Here is a 21,976-nt window from a genome sequence, read left to right as displayed (position 1 = left end):
TTCAATGTGGTTCTAAGTCATTGCCTTCACAAAGTGACCCAGAATCCGGCATCCCAGTTTGTCTCTGAATCACCCCACCTTCGACTGGCCAGAAAGCTCATAAGCCGTTCTCAAAGGCTAGCCTTTCTAGTCACAATAGGTGGGGTCAGATTTGCCAAAACAGGTGGATGCAGGCGAGGCACAGGCTCAGGAACTGTGTTTCTGTCGTGCCTGGGGGCAGGGGGTTCCCTCCCCACACAGAGTTATTATTTCAGAGTAAAAAGTGCATTGAGGCTATAAAGGAGGACGTCCTTGAATCCGAAGTAAGCACTATAACACAGACAGTGTGCAGATAGGGTTTTAGTAAGGCAGAGACTTACATGTACAAGAGATTAATCGAGAAAACTAGTGACTCCCTAACAGTGGCTTGTCCAGGGGGAGCTTTAATTGTCCCGAGGGCGCATGTGATGCTCCTCTCCCATTTATAATGGATCTCTGTGTGGGGGGATTGGAAGAATGGGCCTCTTCCAATTTCTTGGCTCCTGTTGAACAACATTTAATTTTAGTTTTCAGAATTTTTCTTTTTAAAATTGAACTTCCTTTTTGGGGGTGGGGGGCAGGCCTTTCTAGCTCTGAGGGAGCAGGAAAGACAATACAGCCCATACCAGGAGGCTGAGCCAGGGGTCTGTGGTCCAGGGGGAGAGGTCAGAGGTGATTTCCAGAGCTGCCCCCGTGTTCCGATGGTGGCTGTCAGCATGCAAGTTTCCGCTGCTTTCATCGGAGATGGGGCGTTGACAGACTCTCCAGGGCACAGGGCTGTATGCGAGTGCAGGTGGGTCCCCGACTGGTGATGTCCACTCTCCTGCTGTGGCCTCCAGGCTCAAAGGAGGCATGGGCCAGCCGCCCCAGGAAGAATGCCCGTGTAAAGCGATTCCTTTGAGGGGATAATGGTGTTCTGGTAAGCTAATACCCACCGCCACACACAGACATGTATTATATTTAGGAATGAAGGGTGCCAGGATTTCAGTAGTGAAGAATGAAGCAAGTACAGAAGTGGCTTGATATTTAATTACTGAAATGTATACTAAGTTCTGGGGTTAAAAGTCTAAGTGCCTGGACTGAAATCCAGGGACTCATGACCACAGAAATTGGCAGGTCTTCCCTTGTTGTGTGGCTTCTTGTGTTTTCTCTTATGTTGGGGCCTCAGTCTCAGCATCTATAAAATGGGAATGTTAATTGTATCCACCTCAAAGGGATGTTGTGAGGATTGAATAAAAACGTCTGTAGAGTCCTGGATCGTACTCGTAAATGCTAATTGTTCCCATCAGCCTCTCCTCGTGATGGGAGGAGCATCATAGTCCCAGTGATACATATGTTGTGCCTGACACATAAAAGCAATATTTCCCAAACGAATGAACGGAGTAATGGGGGTTAGTGTTCATTAACTGTTTGCAGCATGTCCTCAGATTGTAGCAGAGCTTAACGTTACAACCTGTTCTTTCTCTCACCCCACCTGACTCCTACCGACTCACCAAAAACTAATTCTGATTACAAACTATTCTCAGCTCTGATTACCTTCTCATTTATAGAAGAATCATTAATTACCTAGTGATTGAATGTGCTCATAGACATAAAATCTACAGCAATTCCCACAATTCAGCCTTATAAAGTAAGTACAAGTAATGGATCCCTTACAGATTTTAATAGAGTGACCAAAATTCATCTCGGTCCACATCATTGGCGGCTTACTGTTACGTGTACTTAGGGAGTAGGTGGCCATTCTCCTGGCATGAGCTGGGCAGCTGGCTGTGGTCTCTGTTCCCAGATCCCCATTTCTTTCAGCAACTTGCAGAGCCCCGCATCCACAGCAAGATGCAAATGGCTCATGATAGGCAACCAATGTTGGTTAAGCAATTGTGAGGAAGGAAGGCAGGCAGGCAGGCAGGCGGGAGGGAGGATATTAGTTTTTCTGCCTAGATAGGGGAGGGAAAGGCACCAAGGCACAGGCATCCTGGAGGTGTGGTGCTAACGGGCACAAAGAGCCTAAAAAAGAGCTCTGGAAGTACAAAGCAAGGTGTTTAGTCCATCAGATACATAATGTTGCCTCGGGCTGGTCTAACCATAATCGGAATGTTGAATGATCTATTTGCCAGGTGGAAAGACTGTGACTTTGAAATTTCCTGAAGCTTCCGGAATTTCTATTGATGTTGGCTTTATCTGTCTCTCTTTCAACTCTTGCAGCAGGCGGCCCTTGTGCCCAGGCCCGTCTTCCCTGTTGCTTCTCCCATCGCTTTGCTTCTGGTGCTCTGTCTCCTTGGCTCCTCTGTTTCAGGGCTTCTGGTCTTCACCTTGGTCATGCTCCAGCTGTCTCAGCCGAGTTCACTGGTGAGCTAATGGCGCCAGAGAACAGCCCCAACCCCTCAGCCTCTCTCCTAACTATTTACGATCTTAGGAGAGCTTTTTGGCCTGCAAAGGTACAGTTTCTGAAAGTCCTTTAACCCCTGCACTGGCCCCGTCATCCCTGGGGCCACGCTCTGAGCCTGCGTCTGCAGATGCTCAGAGGAGCCGGGGACGCGGTCCTGCGTGTCATCATGCTCATGTAGCATTTTGAATCTGCAGCAGGACTGGTGCACTCATTTCCCCTGAGACTTTTGTGGGAGTCCTGTGCCGTAAGTACGAAGTGTTGTCCAAATTGCCATTATGGCTGCTGGTTCCCTAATGCGGGAGAGTCCGACGTGTGCTGTGAGAATGTATTTCCCAAGAACATTCGGTGATCTGCTGTTGGGGGGAAAGGGGTGGCCAGGTTCCCTGCTATGGCAAAGGATTGCAAGTCTGGCCTCCTGAGCGGACACCAAAGTTCTGGGTCTGTAATACATCCCGATGAAATCCAGGTCCCGCTGGCTTTCCCTTAGCAGGCTCGGACTCCTGTTTTCTTTAATTCCTCTGCCGTAGCTCCCCTATGTATGTTTCCCATTTTTCCTTCCATCGTGTAGTTTTAGGAAATAATTCTCATTTCTTTCGACAGTATTGAGCAGAGGTGGGGGAGTAGGGAAGCGGCAGGTGCCCCCACGAACAGGCTCTCCTGCCCGCACCTAGCAAGCTGGAAGATACAAGAGGAGGATGCGCCCTGCTCATGGGAGGTGTGTGTCTTTCAGATTGCCGGCATCATCTCAGCTGGGATTGTGATGATCGCCATTGTCGCCCTGGGGAAGCTGCTGGAACCTTTGCAGAAGGTATAGCCCTGCTTCTGGGCGCGCTGATTGCATAATCTCGCTTCACTGCTCTGCCACCAGAGAAATAACAGGAGATTTAAAACTCGTCACATGGAAAGCCATTCCCCCGAATAACACAGCCTTCCCTGTCTCTCCTGGCAGTCGGTCTTGGCCGCCGTTGTCATTGCCAACCTGAAAGGGATGTTCATGCAGGTGTGTGACATTCCTCGTCTGTGGAGACAGAATAAGATCGATGCTGTAAGTCACTTACCACCTGTTTTTGTCTGAAATAAGATTTGGTTCTTTTTTTGTTTTTAAGATGTTATTTATTTATTTGACAGAGAGAGAGCGCACAAGCAGGGGGAGCGGCAGGCAGTGGGAGAGGGAGAAGCAGGCTCCCTGCTGAGCAGGGACCCCAGGATCATGACCTGAGCCGAAGGCAGACGCTTAACCGACTGAGCCACCCAGGCACCCCAAGATTTGGTTCTTTTTTTTTTTTTAAATGGATTCTTTTTTTTTAAAGATTTTATTTATTTATTTGAGAGAGAGAGAATGAGAGATAGAGAGCACGAGAGGGAAGAGGGTCAGAGGGAGAAGCAGACTCCCTGCTGAGCAGGGAGCCCGATGTGGGACTCGATCCTGGGACTCCAGGATCATGACCTGAGCCGAAGGCAGTCGCTTAACCAACTGAGCCACCCAGGCGCCCTCAAGATTTGGTTCTTATATGCTTCCGGCCACATCATTATATCCTAAATCTCACTTGCATTTTGGGATTCCCAGAGCAGAAATTAGAATTCTGTGGATAAGCCAAGGCTCTGAAGCCTGCCATGTGGACCAAGTTTTGTGAAGGTCCTGTATCTCTGGGGAGATCTATTTCCATCTAGGAAGAATCCCATACAAACAAATTAAGCACCAACCAAACCAACCAACCAAATTAAAAAAACAAAACAATTAAAAAAAAAAAAAACCTCTGTAGTATAGAACGACAAACAAAACACAAAACAAAGTAAAATCAAAATACTCACCCTTGGTGAGTATAACTCTGACCAAAGGAAACTTTGCAACGGGTCTGAGGAACTGTAATAACCAGAAGCTAAGTCCTTCAGAGTCCCGCTCTCATTTAAATCAGGACAAACGTAAAGAAGGAGAAAACTATTTATTGATATGGAAAAGTTCTCCAAGACACATTGTGAAGTGAAAAAGAGACCAGAGCAGCATGGCATAGTGTGTACAATACATTAAAAGATGGGAAATTAAAATACTGCTGTTCAGTCGTATTTGCAGAAAGCAATGCTGGTGAAAAGCGCGCACATGCGTGTGCACACAGACACACACGGAAATAGAAGAGAACGCAAGTAGGGAGGGGGGTTGGGTGGGTGGAGAGGGGAAACGGTTGGAAGCAAGACTTCCCACTGTAGACCTTTTTTATATTAATTCCACTTTGAACTATGTTCATATTTTCCCTATTTAAAAATTATACGAAAACACATTGAAATGGGACAACTGGTCTTTATCAGAAAGGTCAATTTCCACTTCCACTTAAACATGAAATGAAGTCAGAATATTAAAAAAAAGGCTGAAATTTGTTCATGGACAGTTGATCTTGTTTCCACAGGTAGTCTCTCACTTGATGGCACCTGGCAGATTAATGCAATTCTTCCCATTTCCGTTTTGTCCTAGGTTATCTGGGTGTTTACGTGCATAGCATCCATCATTCTGGGGCTGGACCTCGGTTTACTGGCTGGCCTCATGTTTGGACTGCTCACTGTGGTCCTGAGAGTTCAATTGTGAGTAATGTGAGACCCAGATTTCCCACAAACAGGACCACACGCCCTGTGATTTCTTATACCATTTTGATAAAATATCGGGAAGCCACTCACTTTTGTAATAGTTACTGTATATTGAGGGCTTCTGTGATTTAAGCCCATAGTGCTTGACACACGTTATTATATTTAGTCTTTGAAAAAAATCCCATGAATAGGTTTTATTATTCTCATTCTACGGGGAAGCAAATCAAAGCTCAGAAAGGTTAAGAACCTTCCCGAAGATTACATAGCTAGTAAGTCACAGTCAGGATTTGAACCCAGGTGTATCTCACTCCCAACTCTGTGCACTTAGTCAGGTGCTCTTTTGCTACACTCTCCTTTTGGTGGTGATAAGGCTCAGAGATTTGTGACACAGCGAAGGACCAAGGTAGCTGTGTGGTTCCTTCTGCAAATGAGATGCAGTGTGTGGGGCACTGGGCCCGAGGCTTGGGACAAGGTAGCTGCTAAATAGATTACAGCCCATTTTCTCCTGAAGCTAATAACACAGAACAGGAGACTTTGAAAGCATTGATTGTAGCTAGCTATCCTTCAGATTGGCCAAATGAAGCATGCACCCCATAGGCCACATGATTATATGAGGTAGGCGTCATTAGGTCATATGAAGAGGGAAGGAAGCAAAGACATGGCTTGACGTCACCGAGAACGATCTGTGAGGGAGCCTGAGTGTCTGGTGTTTTGTTGTTTCTGTTTTGACTCTTGAGAGGCTTTCGGTATGTGCCCTCCTGGGTCTATGAAGTCGTCCCAGCAGAGAGGCGAACAGAGCCTGTCTCTTTCCTCAAAACCTCTGTTAGCTTCCCAGACTTCTGGCCTCTTCTCTGCCTGTGCTTGGGCTGCACAGGAATAAGACACCAGGAAACAGATCAGCCGAGACCCCTCCCGCTTTGCATAAGCCCACACTTCTCGTTCCACCAGCCAGTTCCCCTTCTCCTCCTTCCCTACCCCTGCGCGCCGGAGTGGGGTCTTCCCAAAAGCTGTGTTCACTGCCTCTGCATCCTTCCGTGGTTGCCCACGGGCTGAGAGAGTTCCCAAGCTCCCAACGTGCCCAATTTGCTTCTGGGAAGTAACTCCAAACCTGGCCTTGGAGGACGCTGCTTCTCGTGCTCTCTTGGCCTTGTGGGGGTGTGGTTGGGCGAGAAAGTTTTGAAGAGAGAGACGACGTACCTTATGAGCGTTACGTGAAAATCCAGCACAGCCCAATAAGCCGAGGATAAAGCAGTGGCACGTTTTAGCTGCTGATTTGGTAACTAGGCTTTTAGCCAAGCGAAAGCAGTATCCTCCACAGTGTCTCATTGCCAGTAATTATATGGTTGATCTGCGGAGCACATTGCTGAGAGTACCCCAAACAGATACTCTTTCTTCAGGAACTGTATTTAGCATCTGTCCCTGGTCACACTTGAAGAATCACGGGATTTACTTAATTACATCAGGAGCAGGAAACCAACAGTCTGGTTGATGGAAGAACTTCCTCCTGGTCCCCCCAGGCTCCCATTTCTATCAACTGAGACTAATTTGATCCCCGAAGACTCGCCATACTTCCTCAGAAAGTTGCTATACCTCACCAGTAAGTTCCAGGCACTGTGCCAGGCAGTGAGGACCCCGGGGTCAAACTTAAAGGCTGCCCTGCTCCTTACCTCTGGGGCCTTTTTGACCTTACCTGACCCTCAGCTTGGCCATAAAAATGAAGATAGGACTGCTGACCTTCCAGAAGGATGGTGGCACTTAGGTAAAACTCACCATGTATGAAAGCTCTTTGCTTGTCCTCTAAAGTGTTATACACCTGGGAATGGGAGGCTCATGACTTCTGTGGGCCCTCAGGAAAGTGCTCCTTCCCCCAGGGCCCACACAGACACCAGCTGTTCATTTCAGAGTTAGCTGCAGGAAGCTGTCATCTGTAATGAAGACACAGGCCAGAAACACCGGAACGACGGGCTCTTTCCTACCTGTTATTCCTTCTCATGTTTTATTCCAAAGGAGGCCTATTCCAAAAAATCCTGACCTCACTTTTGTTCTTCTAGTCCCTCTTGGAATGGCCTTGGAAGCATTCCTAGCACTGACGTTTACAAAAGTACCAAGACTTACAAAAATGTAAGTGCCTTTGTGAGACGTTTGCTGCATGTGGGTTTTCTGGCCTGGCTTTTCAGGGGCAGTGTATTTCTTTTTTAGTGTGTCAGGTAGAAGGTAGCTAAGGGGGAGGCTTCTGCCAGGAACGTCTAGAAGTCCACTGGGGGGTCATGAAAACTTTGACCCAATGTGCCTTCTGATATGCGTGGTTTGGATGAATTGTGTCCATGCTAGTTTGAATGTCCTTTTCATGTAAAACCATTGTAAGAGGAATTTTTTTTAAATAGGCAATTTGATGATTTCCAGAAGTTGCCTCAAAATTCTGTTTATTTGCTATCTAATCCTTATCCTCTATGAAATTACCTGAAATCATCATAAGGTGATTTTCATTTAATTCTAACATGAGACTTTTAAGTCCTCTGTCACAAGGAACCTTCTTTGACATGTTGCTCTAACCTTGGAAGAAATAATATATAATACCGGAAATGAAAAAACAAAGGAAAGACACAGCCCACTGATGGGCTTTTGTTCCGTGCAGATAAAGTAGCTTAGTGGTCACCAGGGGAAAAAGCAGAGAAAGAAAATGCAGAAAAAAACAACCAAGTATCAAAAATGTTGGACACTGGGGCGCCTGGGTGGCTCAGATGGTTAAGTGTCTGCCTTCGGCTCAGGTCATGATCCCAGGGTCCTGGGATCGAGTCTCGCATTGGGCTCCCTGCTCCTTGGGAGACTGCTTCTCCCTCTGCCTCTCTCTCTCTCTCTCTCTGTCTCTCATGAATAAATAAATAAAATCTTTAAAAAAAAAAAGAATGTTGGACACTGACCCTGGAATTCCATTAGCTGCTACTTAATTTATTTCCACAATCTTTCTCAGTTATGTTGAGCCAAGTGCCGACCAGAGCTAAACAGGGTGGTAGAGAACCTTTGGGCTCAGGGAACCATGGGCTGAGTTTGGGAGTTTACAGCTCTAGTCTCCACCCTGGGGAGACTTTGCCTGTGTCGCTCAGCCTCCCAGCACCTGCTTGCTCATCTCAGGGGCTGGACTGCAATTGCTAAGATTCCTAAAGACTAGAAAAGTCTAGGATTCTGTAAGCTTTATTTTTGGTCTGGCCACTCTGTCAGGGTAAGAACAAGCAGATGACATCCTAGGCCTCAGTTCTTGCAAACCCCCTCAGTTTGCTACTTTTTTTTTCTTTCTATTTTTAAAGAATTGTAGCCAAAGAACAAAGGGGGGGGGCAGTGGTATGAACTTGAGGAAAATCATGTCACTGTTCTCAGCCTCAGTTTCTCCATCTGGAAATCAGAGGGTTGAGTAATTGCTTATGAAGGCCCTTCCTAACTTGACCTTCTATGGGATGGTAAAGTTCCAGCAGTTTGAGTAACCTGTGGCCTCTAAGTGGGGGAAGCCCTTATTCAGGGAGAGGTGGGTGCTACTGCCCAGTTCCTTTGAACAACCGTAACTCTCCTCCTAGTGGAAAAGCCAGAATTTTTTTAAAAGATTTTATTTATTTATTTGAGAGAGAGAGAGCAAGGTGGGGAGCAGAGGGGGAGGGAGAGGGACAGTCAGACTCTGCGCTGAGCACGGAGCCTAAGGGGGGGGGTGGAGCGCCATCCCAGGACCCGGTGATCATGGCCTGAGCTGAAACCAAGAGTCAGATGCTTCACCGACTGAACCACCCAGGTGCCCCCCAAAGCCAGAAATTGAATCAAAATGTTTGAAGCCCAAGATTATTTAACCTCACACTTTTTTTTTAATGCTAGATTGAAGAACTCGAAGGAGTGAAGATTCTTAGATTTTCTAGTCCTATTTTTTATGGCAACGTTGATGGTTTTAAAAAATGTATCAAGTCCACAGTGAGTATTTTATCCCTAGAAATTTGGTTTCTAACCTCCTTTGAGACTTCATTCATTCTACAGGTATTTATTGGCTCAAACGGGGCTAAGGCCCTACGCCCTATTCCATTTATATGGGGCGTTAAGAATTATAACATCCAGTAACTTACAACCTACTGGGGGAGAGGAAAACACCAACAATACCATATGTGTTAAAATCCAGGTAGCAATAACTGTGGAAAACAAAAACAGTAGAAGATGTCTCCCGGCAGAATTTGAGTTCCAAATAAGTAGTATACACAGTGCATGCGAAGAGTTTCCAGAAGGGAGCAATCCCAGGGGGTTGGACAGAGCAGGCTGGGTGTGACAGTTGGGCAGAAGAAGGGTTATGTCAGGGGTTTGGGAACTCTGTGAGCTGAGAGTCCAAGGTAGGTACACATCTTTGGGCTGGGGGAGGGGGGTATTTGCCCAGTTGGAGTAAAGGGTAAAAAGTCTAAGTGGAATATGTCAGCAGGAAATTGTGGTCTTGAATGCCATGTCAGGCTCTGATGCTAAGTCACTACATCAGTGTTTTCCTGAGTGGGGTCTAGAGCAAACTGGTTCACAGGAATGGTCCGATGTGATTTTGCAATAACAAAAGGGCTCTGTGATGTCAAGCAAATTTGTTAACACAGACTTAAAGCTAAAGAGGTTATTCTTTGCTGTTTTTTGTTTGTTTTTGGTTTTGGTTTTGTTTTTTACCGGCTTAGAGCCTTCAATATGAGAATATCTTTCCTGACTCTCTGGGTAGATGGGGTAGGGCTGATAGGGGAGACCTCCACCAGACCTTAGAATTTCTTTTTCGACAGGATGTCTCAAGGAATAATATCACTTGAGAGACAGCCTTTCCAGATAACAATTGCCATTAATGAGCATTAGGAACCAGACGTTTTAAGTAATTTGACATTTCTTTCCAAAGGTTGGATTTGATGCCATTAGAGTATATAATAAGAGGCTGAAAGCACTGAGGAAAATACAGAAACTCATCAAAAAAGGACAATTAAGAGCAACAAAGGTGAGGTGACATCTTTCTTTTCCTTGTTAAATTCTTTCCCTGCTCAGATGAAAATGAAAGCAGATAGTCAAAATTAGATTTATTCCTTTTGGTACCCAGATATGTACAAGGAGACAGTGGAGTTGTTCTTGTAGGCAAGAGGGAATGGGAGAGAATTTACAAATCAGCAGAACTCTCTGGAAACACAGGGTGTGATTTTTCAGGGTGTGATTCTTTTTTCCCATCAAGAAATAAACCTTATTTTTACTGAAGGGAACAAAATTAGTGCTAATTCGATACAATAGAAGACAGTTAAGTTCATAAACTTTTAGATCTATTACCTTTTATTCAGACTCTCCTGCTAATGTATCTCTTGGCCAAGTTCCACAATCTTCCAGAAATCAAGAGTTTCCTGGCTCCTCTGCTCTTCCATTTTTCTTCCTAGGGAACATCACAGTTTGGACTGAGGTAAATCTCATTCCTTAAGAGTTCACCCCTTCGATGTTTTGCTTGCCAAGGAACAGTGTATAGGACTTTTAAGTAATTTGAGATGAATCATTGAAAGATGTCCCCCAGTCATTGGCACTTAAGTTGGCAGTGTTTTCTTTGTTTAGAATGGCATTATAAGGGATGCTGGTTCATCAAATAATGCTTTTGAGCCTGACGAAGATATTGAAGATCCAGAAGACCTTGATATCCCAACCAAGGAAATAGAAATTCAAGTGGATTGGAACTCTGAGCTTCCAGTCAAAGTGAATGTTCCCAAAGTGCCAATCCATAGCCTCGTGCTTGACTGTGGAGCTGTGTCTTTCTTGGATGTTGTTGGAGTGAGATCACTGCGAATGGTAAGGTTTTGGTGCTTTGGATTATAGATTTGGAGCTTTGGCAGTAGTAATATGATAGGGGTTACCTGGTCTTGCAAAGGGACGATTGTAGGATCTGTAATTTTTCTAGAGGAATGCTTTTGCAATAGAGTGCAATATTTTAAAGCATGGACTGTGAGGCCACACGGGGGGTTGAATCCCGGCTCCACTACTTAGTAGCAGTGTGACCATGGACAAGTCGCTTAATCTGTCTGTACCTCAGTTTCTTCATCTGCAATATGGGGGTAATGATGGTACCTACTTTACAGGGTTTGTTATGAGGGGACTAAACAGGGGAAGCAAACATTAAGTAACCTTTTAAAACCAACTGTATGAAGTGCTCTGAAATAGACTAACCAGTGTGTCAACTTGACTAGAGGGGTCAAATTTAGGTGAAGCTTCAGGGAGGTATTAAGAGGGCCAGAGAGAAAAACAGGTTCAAGGCACTGACAATCAGATGTAATAAATGGAAATGACCCCAATAGGTGAAGGGGATTAAGAGTACACTTATCAGGATGAGCACTGGGTAATATATTGAACAGTTGAATCACTATGTTGTACACCTGAAACTACTATAACACTGTATGTTAACTACACTGGAATTAAAAAAAAAATTTAAGTCTGTTAAAAAAGTATGGCAGTGACCCCTAACTGGGGTTTAGCTTAATTGGGGCTTCCTGGCTACTTCGGCAAGGGCAGGCAATGATTCTGCGATGTGGGTACAAGGCTGGTAAGGTAGAAAAGTGATTATACTTGAGAGAAGAGCTCAAGAATATGCTGGCAGTTTCTACTCCAGTTCTTTTAGAAAGCCTGGCTATTATAGTACTCATTTGAGAACAAAAATGAAGACATAAATCTTGTTCTTCATTGTGCATTTCACTCTCATCTGTGGCTCAGCTCCATTGTAGATTGTATTGGTCCAAGGGTTTAATGAATTACTTTTGGGGAGAGTCGTAACTTATTTAATGCCAGAATATTTTCCACACCTAACAAATAGTTCTTTCAAATCCTGTAAGGGCAACTATATCTCCAAACATTATACTTGTGTAGAGGTCTTGACTTTTTTTCCCCCAGAAATGTCAAGTTCTGTTTTATTATTGCCCATAGTTCTTGTGTCTTGGTTTTTTGTTTTAAATTTTTACTAATTTATATTATTTTTATTGAAGTATAATTAACATACAGTGCTATATTGGTCTCAGATAAACAATATAATGATTCAACAATTCTATACATTACCCAGTGCTCATCACGATAAGTGTGCTCTTCATTCCCATCACCTATTTCACCCATCCCCCACCATCAGTTTGTTCTCTGGATTTGAGACTCTGGGGTAAAAAAAAAAAGACTCTCAGGTTTTTTGTTTTTGTTTGTTTGTTCATTTGTTTCTTAAATTCCACATATGAGTGAAATCATACGGTGTTTGTCTTTCTCTGAGTAACTTATTTCACTTAGCCTTATGAGTGATGTTGAACATCTTTTTATGTGTCTGTTTGTCCATCATGTTGCTGCAAGTGGCAAGATCTCATTCTTTTTTATGGCTCGGTAGTATTTGTGTGTGTGTGTGTGTGTGTGTATGTGTATGTGTCCACACTACTTCCTTACTCATTCATCTATTGATGGACACTTGGGTTACTTCCATATCTTAGCTATTGTAAGTAATGCTACGGTATTAACAGAGCGGTGCATATATCTTTTTGAATTAGTGTTTTCATTTTCTTTGGGTGAATAAATACCCAGTAGTGGAATTACTGGATCATGTGTTATTTCTATTTTTAATTTTTTTAGGAACCTCCATACTGTTTTCCACAGTGGCTGCACCAATTTACATTCCCATCAACAGCATGCAAGGGTTCCTTTTCCTCCACATTCTTGCCAACTCTTGTTATTTCTTGTCCTTTTGATACTAGCCATTCTGACAAGGTGATACCTCATTGTGGTTTTGATTTGCATTTACCATGATGAGTGATGTTGAGCATCTTTTCAGGTGTCTGTTGGCCATTTATAGGTCCCCTTTGGAAAAATATCTATTTAGGTCCTTTGTCCATTTTTAATGAGATTATTGGGGGTGTGGGGGTGTTGAGTTCTATAAACTCTTTATATATTTTGGATATTAACCCCTTATTGGATATATCATTTGTGAATATCTTCTCCCATTCAGTAGGTTGCTGGGTTTGGGTTTTTTGTTTTGTTTTTGTTTTTTTGATGGTTTTTGTTTTGTTGATAGTTTCCTTTGCTGTGCAAAAGCTTTTCATTTTAAGGAAGTCCTAATAGTTACATTTTGCTTTTGTTTACCTTGCCTGAGGAGTCATATTTAGAAAAATATTTCAATGGCCGATGTCAAAGAAATTACTGCCTATATTTTCTTCTAGGATTTTTATGGTTTCAGGTCTCACAGTTAGACCTTTAATCCATTTTGAGTTTATTTTTGTGTATGGTGTAAAAAAAGTGGCCCACTTGCATTCTTTTGCGTGTAGCCATCCAGTTTTCACAAAACCATTTTTGAAGAGACTGTCGTTTCCCCATTGTGTATTCTTGCCTCTTTTGTCATAAGTTAATTGACCATATAAGTGTGAGTTTATTTCTGGAGTTTCTATCCTGTTCCATTGATCTATATGTCTGGTTTTTTTGCCTGTACTCTACTGTTTTGATTACTAGAGCTTTGTAGTATATCTCAAAGTCTGGGATTGTGATATGTCCAGCTTTGTTCTTATTTCTCAAGATTTCTTTGGCTGTATCTAGATTTTTTCATTAAATTTTTTATTTTGAGATAATTGTAGATTCACATGGAGTTGTAAGAAATAATACAGAGAGAGCCTATGTACCCCTTACCCAATTTCTCCCCATGGTAACATCTTGTAAAACTAGAATACAGAAATCACAATCAGGACATTCACAATGATAGAGTCAAAATACAGAGGACTTTTTAGGTCAGTTTTTTACTTTTGGCATCCAGTGGCCACATATCCATACTTACATGTCTTCCATTCAAAGAAACAAATGTATACTCTTGTCTCCAATCAGCAGGGGCTATGTTAGGAAGCCTCCTGTATTATCTTCCCTTTCTTGTGCAAATATTGTTGAAGCACCTCTGTGCTGTCCAGCACTGTGCTATTATTGTGTGCTAGATGCTGCCACCTCTGGAGACATGGCCTTTTCATCCCTAGTCCTACCATCATTGTAGGTCAGAGAAAACCTCTCTGGTTTTCCAAGAACGAACTTTTCTCCAATAATCAACTTTCCTCGAAGTCCTGCTTAACCATGAAATTGTCCGCGTTTCTCCTGAGCAAGTAATGGAATGCTACTGAATTATGGGCAGATAAAGTCACTCACTGTTACAAATTCTTTTTTACATTTTTAGATTGTCAAAGAATTTCACAGAATTGATGTAAATGTGTACTTTGCATCCCTTCAAGGTAAGTGCATGTACAAATATATCTACCTCTAAGACTATCTCCTAAGCCCTTTCTTCTACCTTGGAATGTGGGTGCATAATGTCCAAAGAGCCCTTTTTTTTTTAAAACTATGTTTTATTGGGGTAAAAGATGTATAACATGAAAGTTGCCATTTTAGTCACGCTGATGTGTACAGTTAAGTCAGTGGCATTAAGTAGAGTCACAGTGTTTTTCAACCTTTACAATGACTGGTTCCCAGAATTTTTCAGTGCCACAAACAGAAACTCTACCCATTGTGCAATCCCTCTGAGGGCCTTTTGGAACCTGGAAAGATATTACTTCCAATTTGTTTAGTAGAGCTGGTGAGCCATGTCCTGACAGCAGTGCAGGGTCAATGGGAAAAATTTACCATGGGGATGATTTGGATCCCTTAGAAGTAGAGAATCCTCTAGGGTCTGAGTCTGTGTCTGTCTGTGCACAAGTGTATGTATGTAGGAAAATGCTAGTGCTTAGGCTGAGTTGTCTAGAAGCGGGCCCTGAGAAGGATTCTTGCCCAAGTGATTTATTGAGAGTATGCCTGAGAAGTTCCAGAGGGGTTAATGGAAGAGGCTGGACAAAGACATGGTTTTAGAAGTCTACCTGAGCCTGATGTCATAGGGGGTACACAGCAGGAAGAGCGTCACGGGGTTATCCTTCCTGAGGCAAGCAGGCCGGTCTTTCTACCCCCATATCAGTCAGTAAAGGGCTGCAGGCCACCCAAGGTTGGGGTATAAACTGGTGGCCAAGGAAATTCTTCAGAGAAGGGCCCAGCTGTGAGCCATTAGCATCCAGGCTCCTAGCAGCCTGAGGATGGGTACACTGGCAAAAACAAGGTGGTCAGGAACCAAGGCTGTCTAAAGCAACCAGTATGGTACAACCATTCCATGTGCTTTTGGAATAGAAACTCAGCCAGTTTAGAGCAGGGTCACGTTTTGAAAATGAGGGGAAAACAATTAAAAGGAGGAGCTGACAAAACTTAGTATTGGCCGATGTTACAAAAACGTGCTTTCCTAGAGACTGAACATTATTTCTTTCTTTTGAAGATCATCTGATAGAAAAATTGGAGAAGTGTGATTTCTTTAATGATAACATTAGAAAGGACATATTCTTCTTGACCGTCCATGATGCTGTCCTCCATCTACAGAACCAGGTTAAATCTCGAGAGGGTCAAGATTCCATTTTAGAAACGGTAAACATTTAACCTTTCTACATAGGTATCTTTCCTAAACTACCACAATTTCTGTAAAGAGCAAAAACTGCACAAATCTAGTTTTGAATCCCAGCCTACTAGGATTTAGAGCCACCTGCTTAACTTCTCAGAGCCTCACTTTTCTCATCATTAAAATGGGAGTAAAAACATTTACCTTACTGGGTTGATATGATGACTAAATATGATAGTTTATAGGAAAGCACCTGGTAGTACCTGATACATATCAATTTTATAATGCATGGGTTTACCAATAAAAATAGGCATTAGCTGTAATAATGCCTTTTTAGAATATAGGCGGTGAATCTTGGATTTTCTGTGATTTGTATATACGATGCACAGTACAATTTAAATCTTCAGCCATCTGGAAAATCTCGATGGTAAATGTCTTTAAATAGGATCCATTAGGTCATAAGTAATCTTTGAAAAAGGAAAAAAGAAAAGTAATGAATCAGCCCGGAGTTAATTCTTTCCAACAAAATAGAATAGACCCTGGTTTCCCATGAGCCTCCCTATTTTGTCAACTCTCCAGACATATCCCCCAGAGAGCCGAGCATTCCAGACTGGGTCATTGGACAGGTCACTGGCCTGGGTCATTGGGCCTGGTCCAAGAGCCTCTTCTTTCATAGACTCTCTGACAGTGAATCTGGGCAACTAAAACAAATACTTATAAAATAACAATAGTAATTAGTCCAGTGACACAGTGTACTATATTTTCAATTGGTTCCTTCTTTTTAAAAATTAGGATGAGTAGATTTTTATTGTAGATTGGAAGTTGATGTTTGAAGTAAAATTAATTTAGAAAACAATAGTGCATTATTTTCTTCAGCTCTTGCTTAATGCTGCTGGGGAAAATATTAGTACTAAATACCAAGGTGTGGATCTGAAATACATAAAAGAAAAAAAGTAGTAAAACCACAAATCTCAAAAAAAAGAAGAAGAAAGCAAGCAAGCTACATGCAAGATGCTGATCTTTGAAAACTCATAAACCTTTTTCTAAAACTTTCTAACTTAAAATTTTCTAACCAATAGGTAACAACAAAGCAGGATCACACAAAGTATCTAAAAAAAAAAAAAAAACCCTCACATTGGAAGTATTTAGAAGTGAGGTGTCAAATTCTTTCTCAACATGAAAATGGTTGTTTCGTTATTTGTTTTTACTCTATTTCTGATTCAAGGTCTCAGGCCAGGAATGCTGCAGAAACCACTGACCAAGAGTGCCCCTTCCAGGGTTAGACTCAATCTTGTCTGCCAACAGGGAGGCCTTGTGAGTGGCGGGGGTGGATATTTTTTTGGCCCTGAACAAGTGTTAGACTGAGTATCACTGAGCGCTTATATCATACACTTACTGGTTCACTGGGTAGAGAGGGTTGAGCAATCCTGATGACCTGTCACACCAGGAACTTTTACTTGTATGTGCCCTCACTGTCTAGCACAAAGCCCCATACCCCCATGTCCCTTTATTTGACCATCACAAGGATTATCCCAGGATAGCCTCAACTGGTGGTTCTACCTGTCCCCTAACTTTTATGTCATGACCATCTGCACAGGGACTTGAGTCTCTAATGCATTTCCCCCTGAGCAAAGAGAATTGGGTTATTTATTTCTGAGATGAAAAGTCACTCAAAAGCACTTCGAAACACCGCCCTTGCCTTGATACACATCTGGAGTTGCTTTAGAAGTATCCTTCATACATAAACCAAGGCCCAAATTGTTATTGGTCTCCTCTGTGTGGAAGATTAAATTGCATACTAGTGCTAAAAAGCAGAACTTCCCCGAACAACCAACCTGTGTGGTCCATACACTCTGGCTTCCATTTCCAATGAAATTAATTTTCATCCAGTTCAGCTGGGGACGGCTTTTTGCCATCAGTCACAAGCCCTTCACTGGGCACTCACTGCATGCTCGATGGGGTACTAAGTGCTCTCAGCTCCGCCACTGAAGGAGAAACACAATTGACTGCTGAGTCATTTAGGCAGACAGGGTGACTCTGGAAGCAGTACACACTTCAGAGGTTGGGGAAGAGAAGTGAGAAGGAGCTGAGACAATGGAGAGCCATGCCAGTTCACACTTGAATGTGAAAAATTAGTATGAGGAAAAATCCTGAGGTGGGAAATGTAGAAGAACAAGAAAGCTGAAAAGGATTATGCGGTGTGGAGACTATAGATGAGAAGCACCAGCAAAGCTTCAAATAATTTTCAGAGGAGCATCAGGGTGGGCTGATGTCATTGTCTTTCCAATAAATATTTTCTGTTCTCTTGGTCAAGATTACTCTCATCCAAGACTGTAAAGATCCTCTTGAATTAATGGAAGCAGAGCTGATTGAAGAAGAACTTGATGTCCAGGATGAGGTATGATCATTATTTCCTTTCAGCAAAAATAATTTGTACTGAACCTTGACTGAATAGCATAATACAAATAGTGACTATGTCTGACTAAAACCATTCAGGGAAAATTATTTTTAAAAATATACCAAAAGGATGGCTTCGTAGAAAGGGGAAAATGGAAAACAAGAATTGTCCCTTGAAGACATTAAGTATTTGGGGAACTTTTGCCCCAGACATATAGGCACAGTGATTGGAAGCAGCCAACACACTGGTCCTGATTTTATACCTAAGCCTCTGCATATGTCTTCTTCCTTCCCCACCTGAGGATCGTGGGATGGGGGAAAGGTAGATTGAGGGAATTTCTAACCCAGGAGTTTTATAAGCTTCAGGAGAACTATGTGAGGGACAGGAACCTCATGGAACTTTCTTCCTCTGACTGATAATGGTAAACAAGCCACTTCCTCCATTTGAGACAGCCCATGTATTTCTGATGCTCTTGGGACATCAGATTCTTCCTAGGGACATTGACCTAAATGTATCTGACTGAATCTTTGTGGCTCCACGACCAAGTAAAATGGGACCAACAAAGGAAGATCATAGGAATTTTAAAGTTGAAAGATGTCTTGGAATATCAAGACATCCACATCCTAGCCCCTGCAGAAATCTCTCCTACTCCATCCCTCATCACACTCAGCTTGTGTGTGAACATTTCCAGATATTGGCAGCTGATAGCTTTTCAGGGGAATTTGTCACATGATTGGATGTCTCCAAGTGTTAGTTTTGCTTCCAAAACTAGATGCAGCCTTTCTTTAATAACTACCCAGTGGACTGAGATCTGCCTTCTTTAGCAACACAAGCCCTCCCACTGAACAGCCCTTACATATTTGAGAGTAGCTCTCGGGGGTCCAACAGACTCTACCCCAGGCTAGATTTCTCTAGCTCCCTTTATTCCTCATGGGCACAAAATTTGTCAAGAATGGGACACAAAATCCCAGGTGGAGTTAGGTCAGCATGGAAATTACACAACCACAATCGACCTTGATCTTGTCAAAATATGTCTATTACTGCGACTTTAAAATGTGTTTATTTTCATTGCACCCACATCAAAATCTTGTCTTCTTTTTTTCTTTTTTAAAGATTTATTTATTTATTTGAGAGAAAGAGAGAGTGAGCAGGAGGGAGGGGCAAAGGGAGAGGGAGAGACTCTCAAACAGACTCTTGCAGACCATGGAGTCCAATGCAGGGGGCTTGTTCTCACAACCTTGAGATCATGAACTGAGCTGATATCAAGAGTCAGATGCTTAACCAGCTGAGCCACCCAGGCACTCTTCAAAATCTTGGCTTCTATTGAGCAGGTGCCAACTAAAAACTTGGTCATTTTACACAAACTATGGCCCAGCTAGGCTCCCCATTTATAGTTATGTAATTGGTTTTTTACCCTAATGCAGGGTTACACATATTTTTGCTAGATTACATCTTGTTGGTCCTAGTTTACTGATCTAGTTTCAAATTCTGAACTCATCACCCAGCATATTAACTATCCATCCTACTGGTGTCATAGGCAAATCTGATTAGCATGCCTTCTCTGCCTTATTCCAGATCTGGATAAAAGGTGTCGAGAAGAATAGTATTCAGACCCCTATGGTATAATCAGGCAGTGAGGATGACAGGCAGAGATTTTTGTGGAGAAAATACATTGCTAGGGTGAAAATCAGAGGTCCCGCATCCTTAGTCCACCAGCTTAGTGAGTCTGGGAATGTCATTCGTTTTTTTTTTTTTTTTTTTTTTTAGATTTTATTTATTTGACAGAGAGAGACAGCGAGAGAGGGAACACACGCAGGGGGAGAGGGAGGGGAAGAAGCAGGCTTCCCGCTGAGCAGGGAGCCTGATGCAGGGCTCGATTCCAGGACGCTGGGATCATGACCTGAGCCGAAGGCAGATGCTTAACGACTGAGCCACCCAGGCGCCCCTGGGAATGTCATTCTTGAGCATAGAAGTACTTCCAGCTTTAGTAGTTTATGAGTGTGGTTATAAGGCTGACTTAGTTGAGTAAAAACTCATCAAATTCAAACTTAAAGGGACGCCTGGGTGGCTCAGTTGTTAAGCATCTGCCTTTGGTTCAGGTCATGATCCCAGGTCCTGGGATCGAGTCCCACATCAGGCTCCCTGCTTAGCGGGGAGCCTGCTTCTCCCTCTGCCTGCCACTCCCCGTGCTTATGCTCTCACTCTCTCTCTCTGGCAAATAAATAAAATCTTTTAAAACAATTGGAACTTAAGAACTTGCCACATTACAGAAGTATTTTCGGATTGCCACATAAACTAATGGCATCATTATTCAGGTAACAGATAAAAGGATCATTCAGTTAGGGTTCCTGTAGGTAGCAAAGGAGTAGAGTGGAGTGGTTTTGGGGGTATGAGCTGTATTTTTATTTTTTTATTATTTAAATTCAATTAGCCAACATAGAATCCATCATTATTATCAGATGTAGAGGGTATGAGCTTTAGAATCAGACAGATATGTGTGCCATCCCTGAATCTAATACTTACTGGCTGTGTAGCCCGGGGAAAATTACTGACCATGTCTTCATTTCAGTTTCTTCATGTGAAATGGAAATAGTAATACTTCACAGCGTTGTGAAAATTAAAGGATGCATGTAAAAGTACTATGTACTCTTGTACATAGTAAAGTGCTCGATAAATAGTGCTTGTTGCTTTTAAATAAATCTAAGAATGAGTTACAAAACTAAGTTTTTACCCTACACCTAAGAAGAGTAATGTGAGTAACCCAAACTATCAAATCATATTTGTAAAAAACAAAGAGCATGTAGACTAAAGGAGAATTCATTTGTATGAACACTTTGTTTCCCCTTTGTTTCCACAGGCTATGCGTAGTCTTGCTTCCTGAAAGCCAGCTCAGGAGATTGCTATAAGCAAGAACTGCAAGGCAAAATTCACCCACCGATGTCATTCTATGCAAACATTTTCTGCATTGACTATTTCTTTGGACTTGAAACACTCATTCTCTTTCCATTTGATGTTTTAACCTCTTCAATTTTTTTTAACCTCTTAACCAATGAAAGAGAACCATTAAGAATTTTTTAAAAGGCTTTATTCATAAAATAAATAGCCTACCTCTAAAATGTGCAAAATGGTGAGGAGAATTATCCAGGTGATTTAGCCATGTCCAGATCTGCTGATGTTATGCTGCTGTTCCCCGCCCCGCCCCGCCCCACAACAGATTTGCTAACAGTGTTCTCGTGGATACTGGTGTACCTCTGTTTAGTTGGGCTAAGTGTGCCCCAACAGTCTCTGTAGGCAGGTAAATCAGGAAGGATTATCCTAAAGGGAAATCCATTTCTGACTGACCTTGATACCCATGAGCTGCACTGGTCACACTGTAGGGCTACACTGAATAAATGCAGAAATTTAATTATTAACACATTTATCAAGAAAAGTCTTCAAAAATCACTTTTAGTAAATACATCAACAAAGTTTTTAAAATACAAACTTAGTACTTAATAATCAGTGTGATTACATGTGACCAGATATGTAACCAGAGTTCAAAATTAAAGAAAAAAGAAAAAAAAGGTTCACTTAAAAGCTACAGAACCAGGCTGATCTATTTTAGAAACATGGATTCAGAGAAGCGAAGCAATAAGATTATTGTGGTTTGTAGAAATCATTTTTTGATATGATAATAGTCATGGATCACAATTAAGATCAAATAAAATATATGACAGACTGTCTCTAGCTTAAAAATGCAGCTTTCATTTATCTTAGTTAATAGAAATGATCATCATGTATAGGTCTATAGAGGTATGGTCTATTTAAAATCTAATGCAAAAAATGTGTTGAACAAAAATTTTGATATGACTGAGTTTATATTTTTCTCTAAAACTTTAGCAGCATGTAAAAATGTGATCTTTAACAGAATTCTGACTACCTTTCCAGAAAAAAATCTAAAAAGTGAACATCCTTATATAAATCTGTGTTTAAAATGAGTTTTTTAAGACAGAACATTCTAAATGAGCTTAATATCAAAAGAAAAACGTTGGTTTGGAATATACACATTAAATATACTTAGGTTTTTAAAAATCCATATTTTAAACCAGAACATTTTATATCTTTTATTTTTACTTAATCTTTCCTGAGTGCCAAAGATTTTCTAGGTATTATATATAATATATAGTCTTTAGTCCTGAGG

General features: G+C 42.1%; 1 protein-coding gene across 2 annotated transcripts in view; it reads left to right on the top strand.

The window, feature by feature from the left end:
- SLC26A4 (solute carrier family 26 member 4) overlaps positions 1 to 21,396 on the top strand; it is a 48,963-nt gene extending 27,567 nt beyond the window's left edge. For both annotated transcript variants that reach the window (XM_027573041.2, XM_027573042.2), the window contains 11 exons: positions 3,135 to 3,212; positions 3,354 to 3,449; positions 4,872 to 4,978; positions 7,033 to 7,102; positions 8,840 to 8,932; positions 9,870 to 9,965; positions 10,559 to 10,789; positions 14,166 to 14,220; positions 15,282 to 15,427; positions 17,713 to 17,796; positions 20,654 to 21,396. In XM_027573041.2, coding sequence (XP_027428842.1) covers positions 3,135 to 3,212; positions 3,354 to 3,449; positions 4,872 to 4,978; positions 7,033 to 7,102; positions 8,840 to 8,932; positions 9,870 to 9,965; positions 10,559 to 10,789; positions 14,166 to 14,220; positions 15,282 to 15,427; positions 17,713 to 17,796; positions 20,654 to 20,677 — 1,080 coding nt within the window. In that variant the 3' untranslated portion in view covers positions 20,678 to 21,396. The remainder of the gene's footprint in view (positions 1 to 3,134; positions 3,213 to 3,353; positions 3,450 to 4,871; positions 4,979 to 7,032; positions 7,103 to 8,839; positions 8,933 to 9,869; positions 9,966 to 10,558; positions 10,790 to 14,165; positions 14,221 to 15,281; positions 15,428 to 17,712; positions 17,797 to 20,653) is intronic.
- Positions 21,397 to 21,976: the final 580 nt, after the last annotated feature.

The sequence above is a fragment of the Zalophus californianus genome, chromosome 12 (assembly GCF_009762305.2).
Source record: "Zalophus californianus isolate mZalCal1 chromosome 12, mZalCal1.pri.v2, whole genome shotgun sequence".
NCBI classification, from domain to species: domain Eukaryota; kingdom Metazoa; phylum Chordata; class Mammalia; order Carnivora; family Otariidae; genus Zalophus; species Zalophus californianus.
The sequence above is the reverse complement of the archived record's forward strand: the minus strand, read 5'-3'. Positions and strand labels throughout refer to the sequence as shown.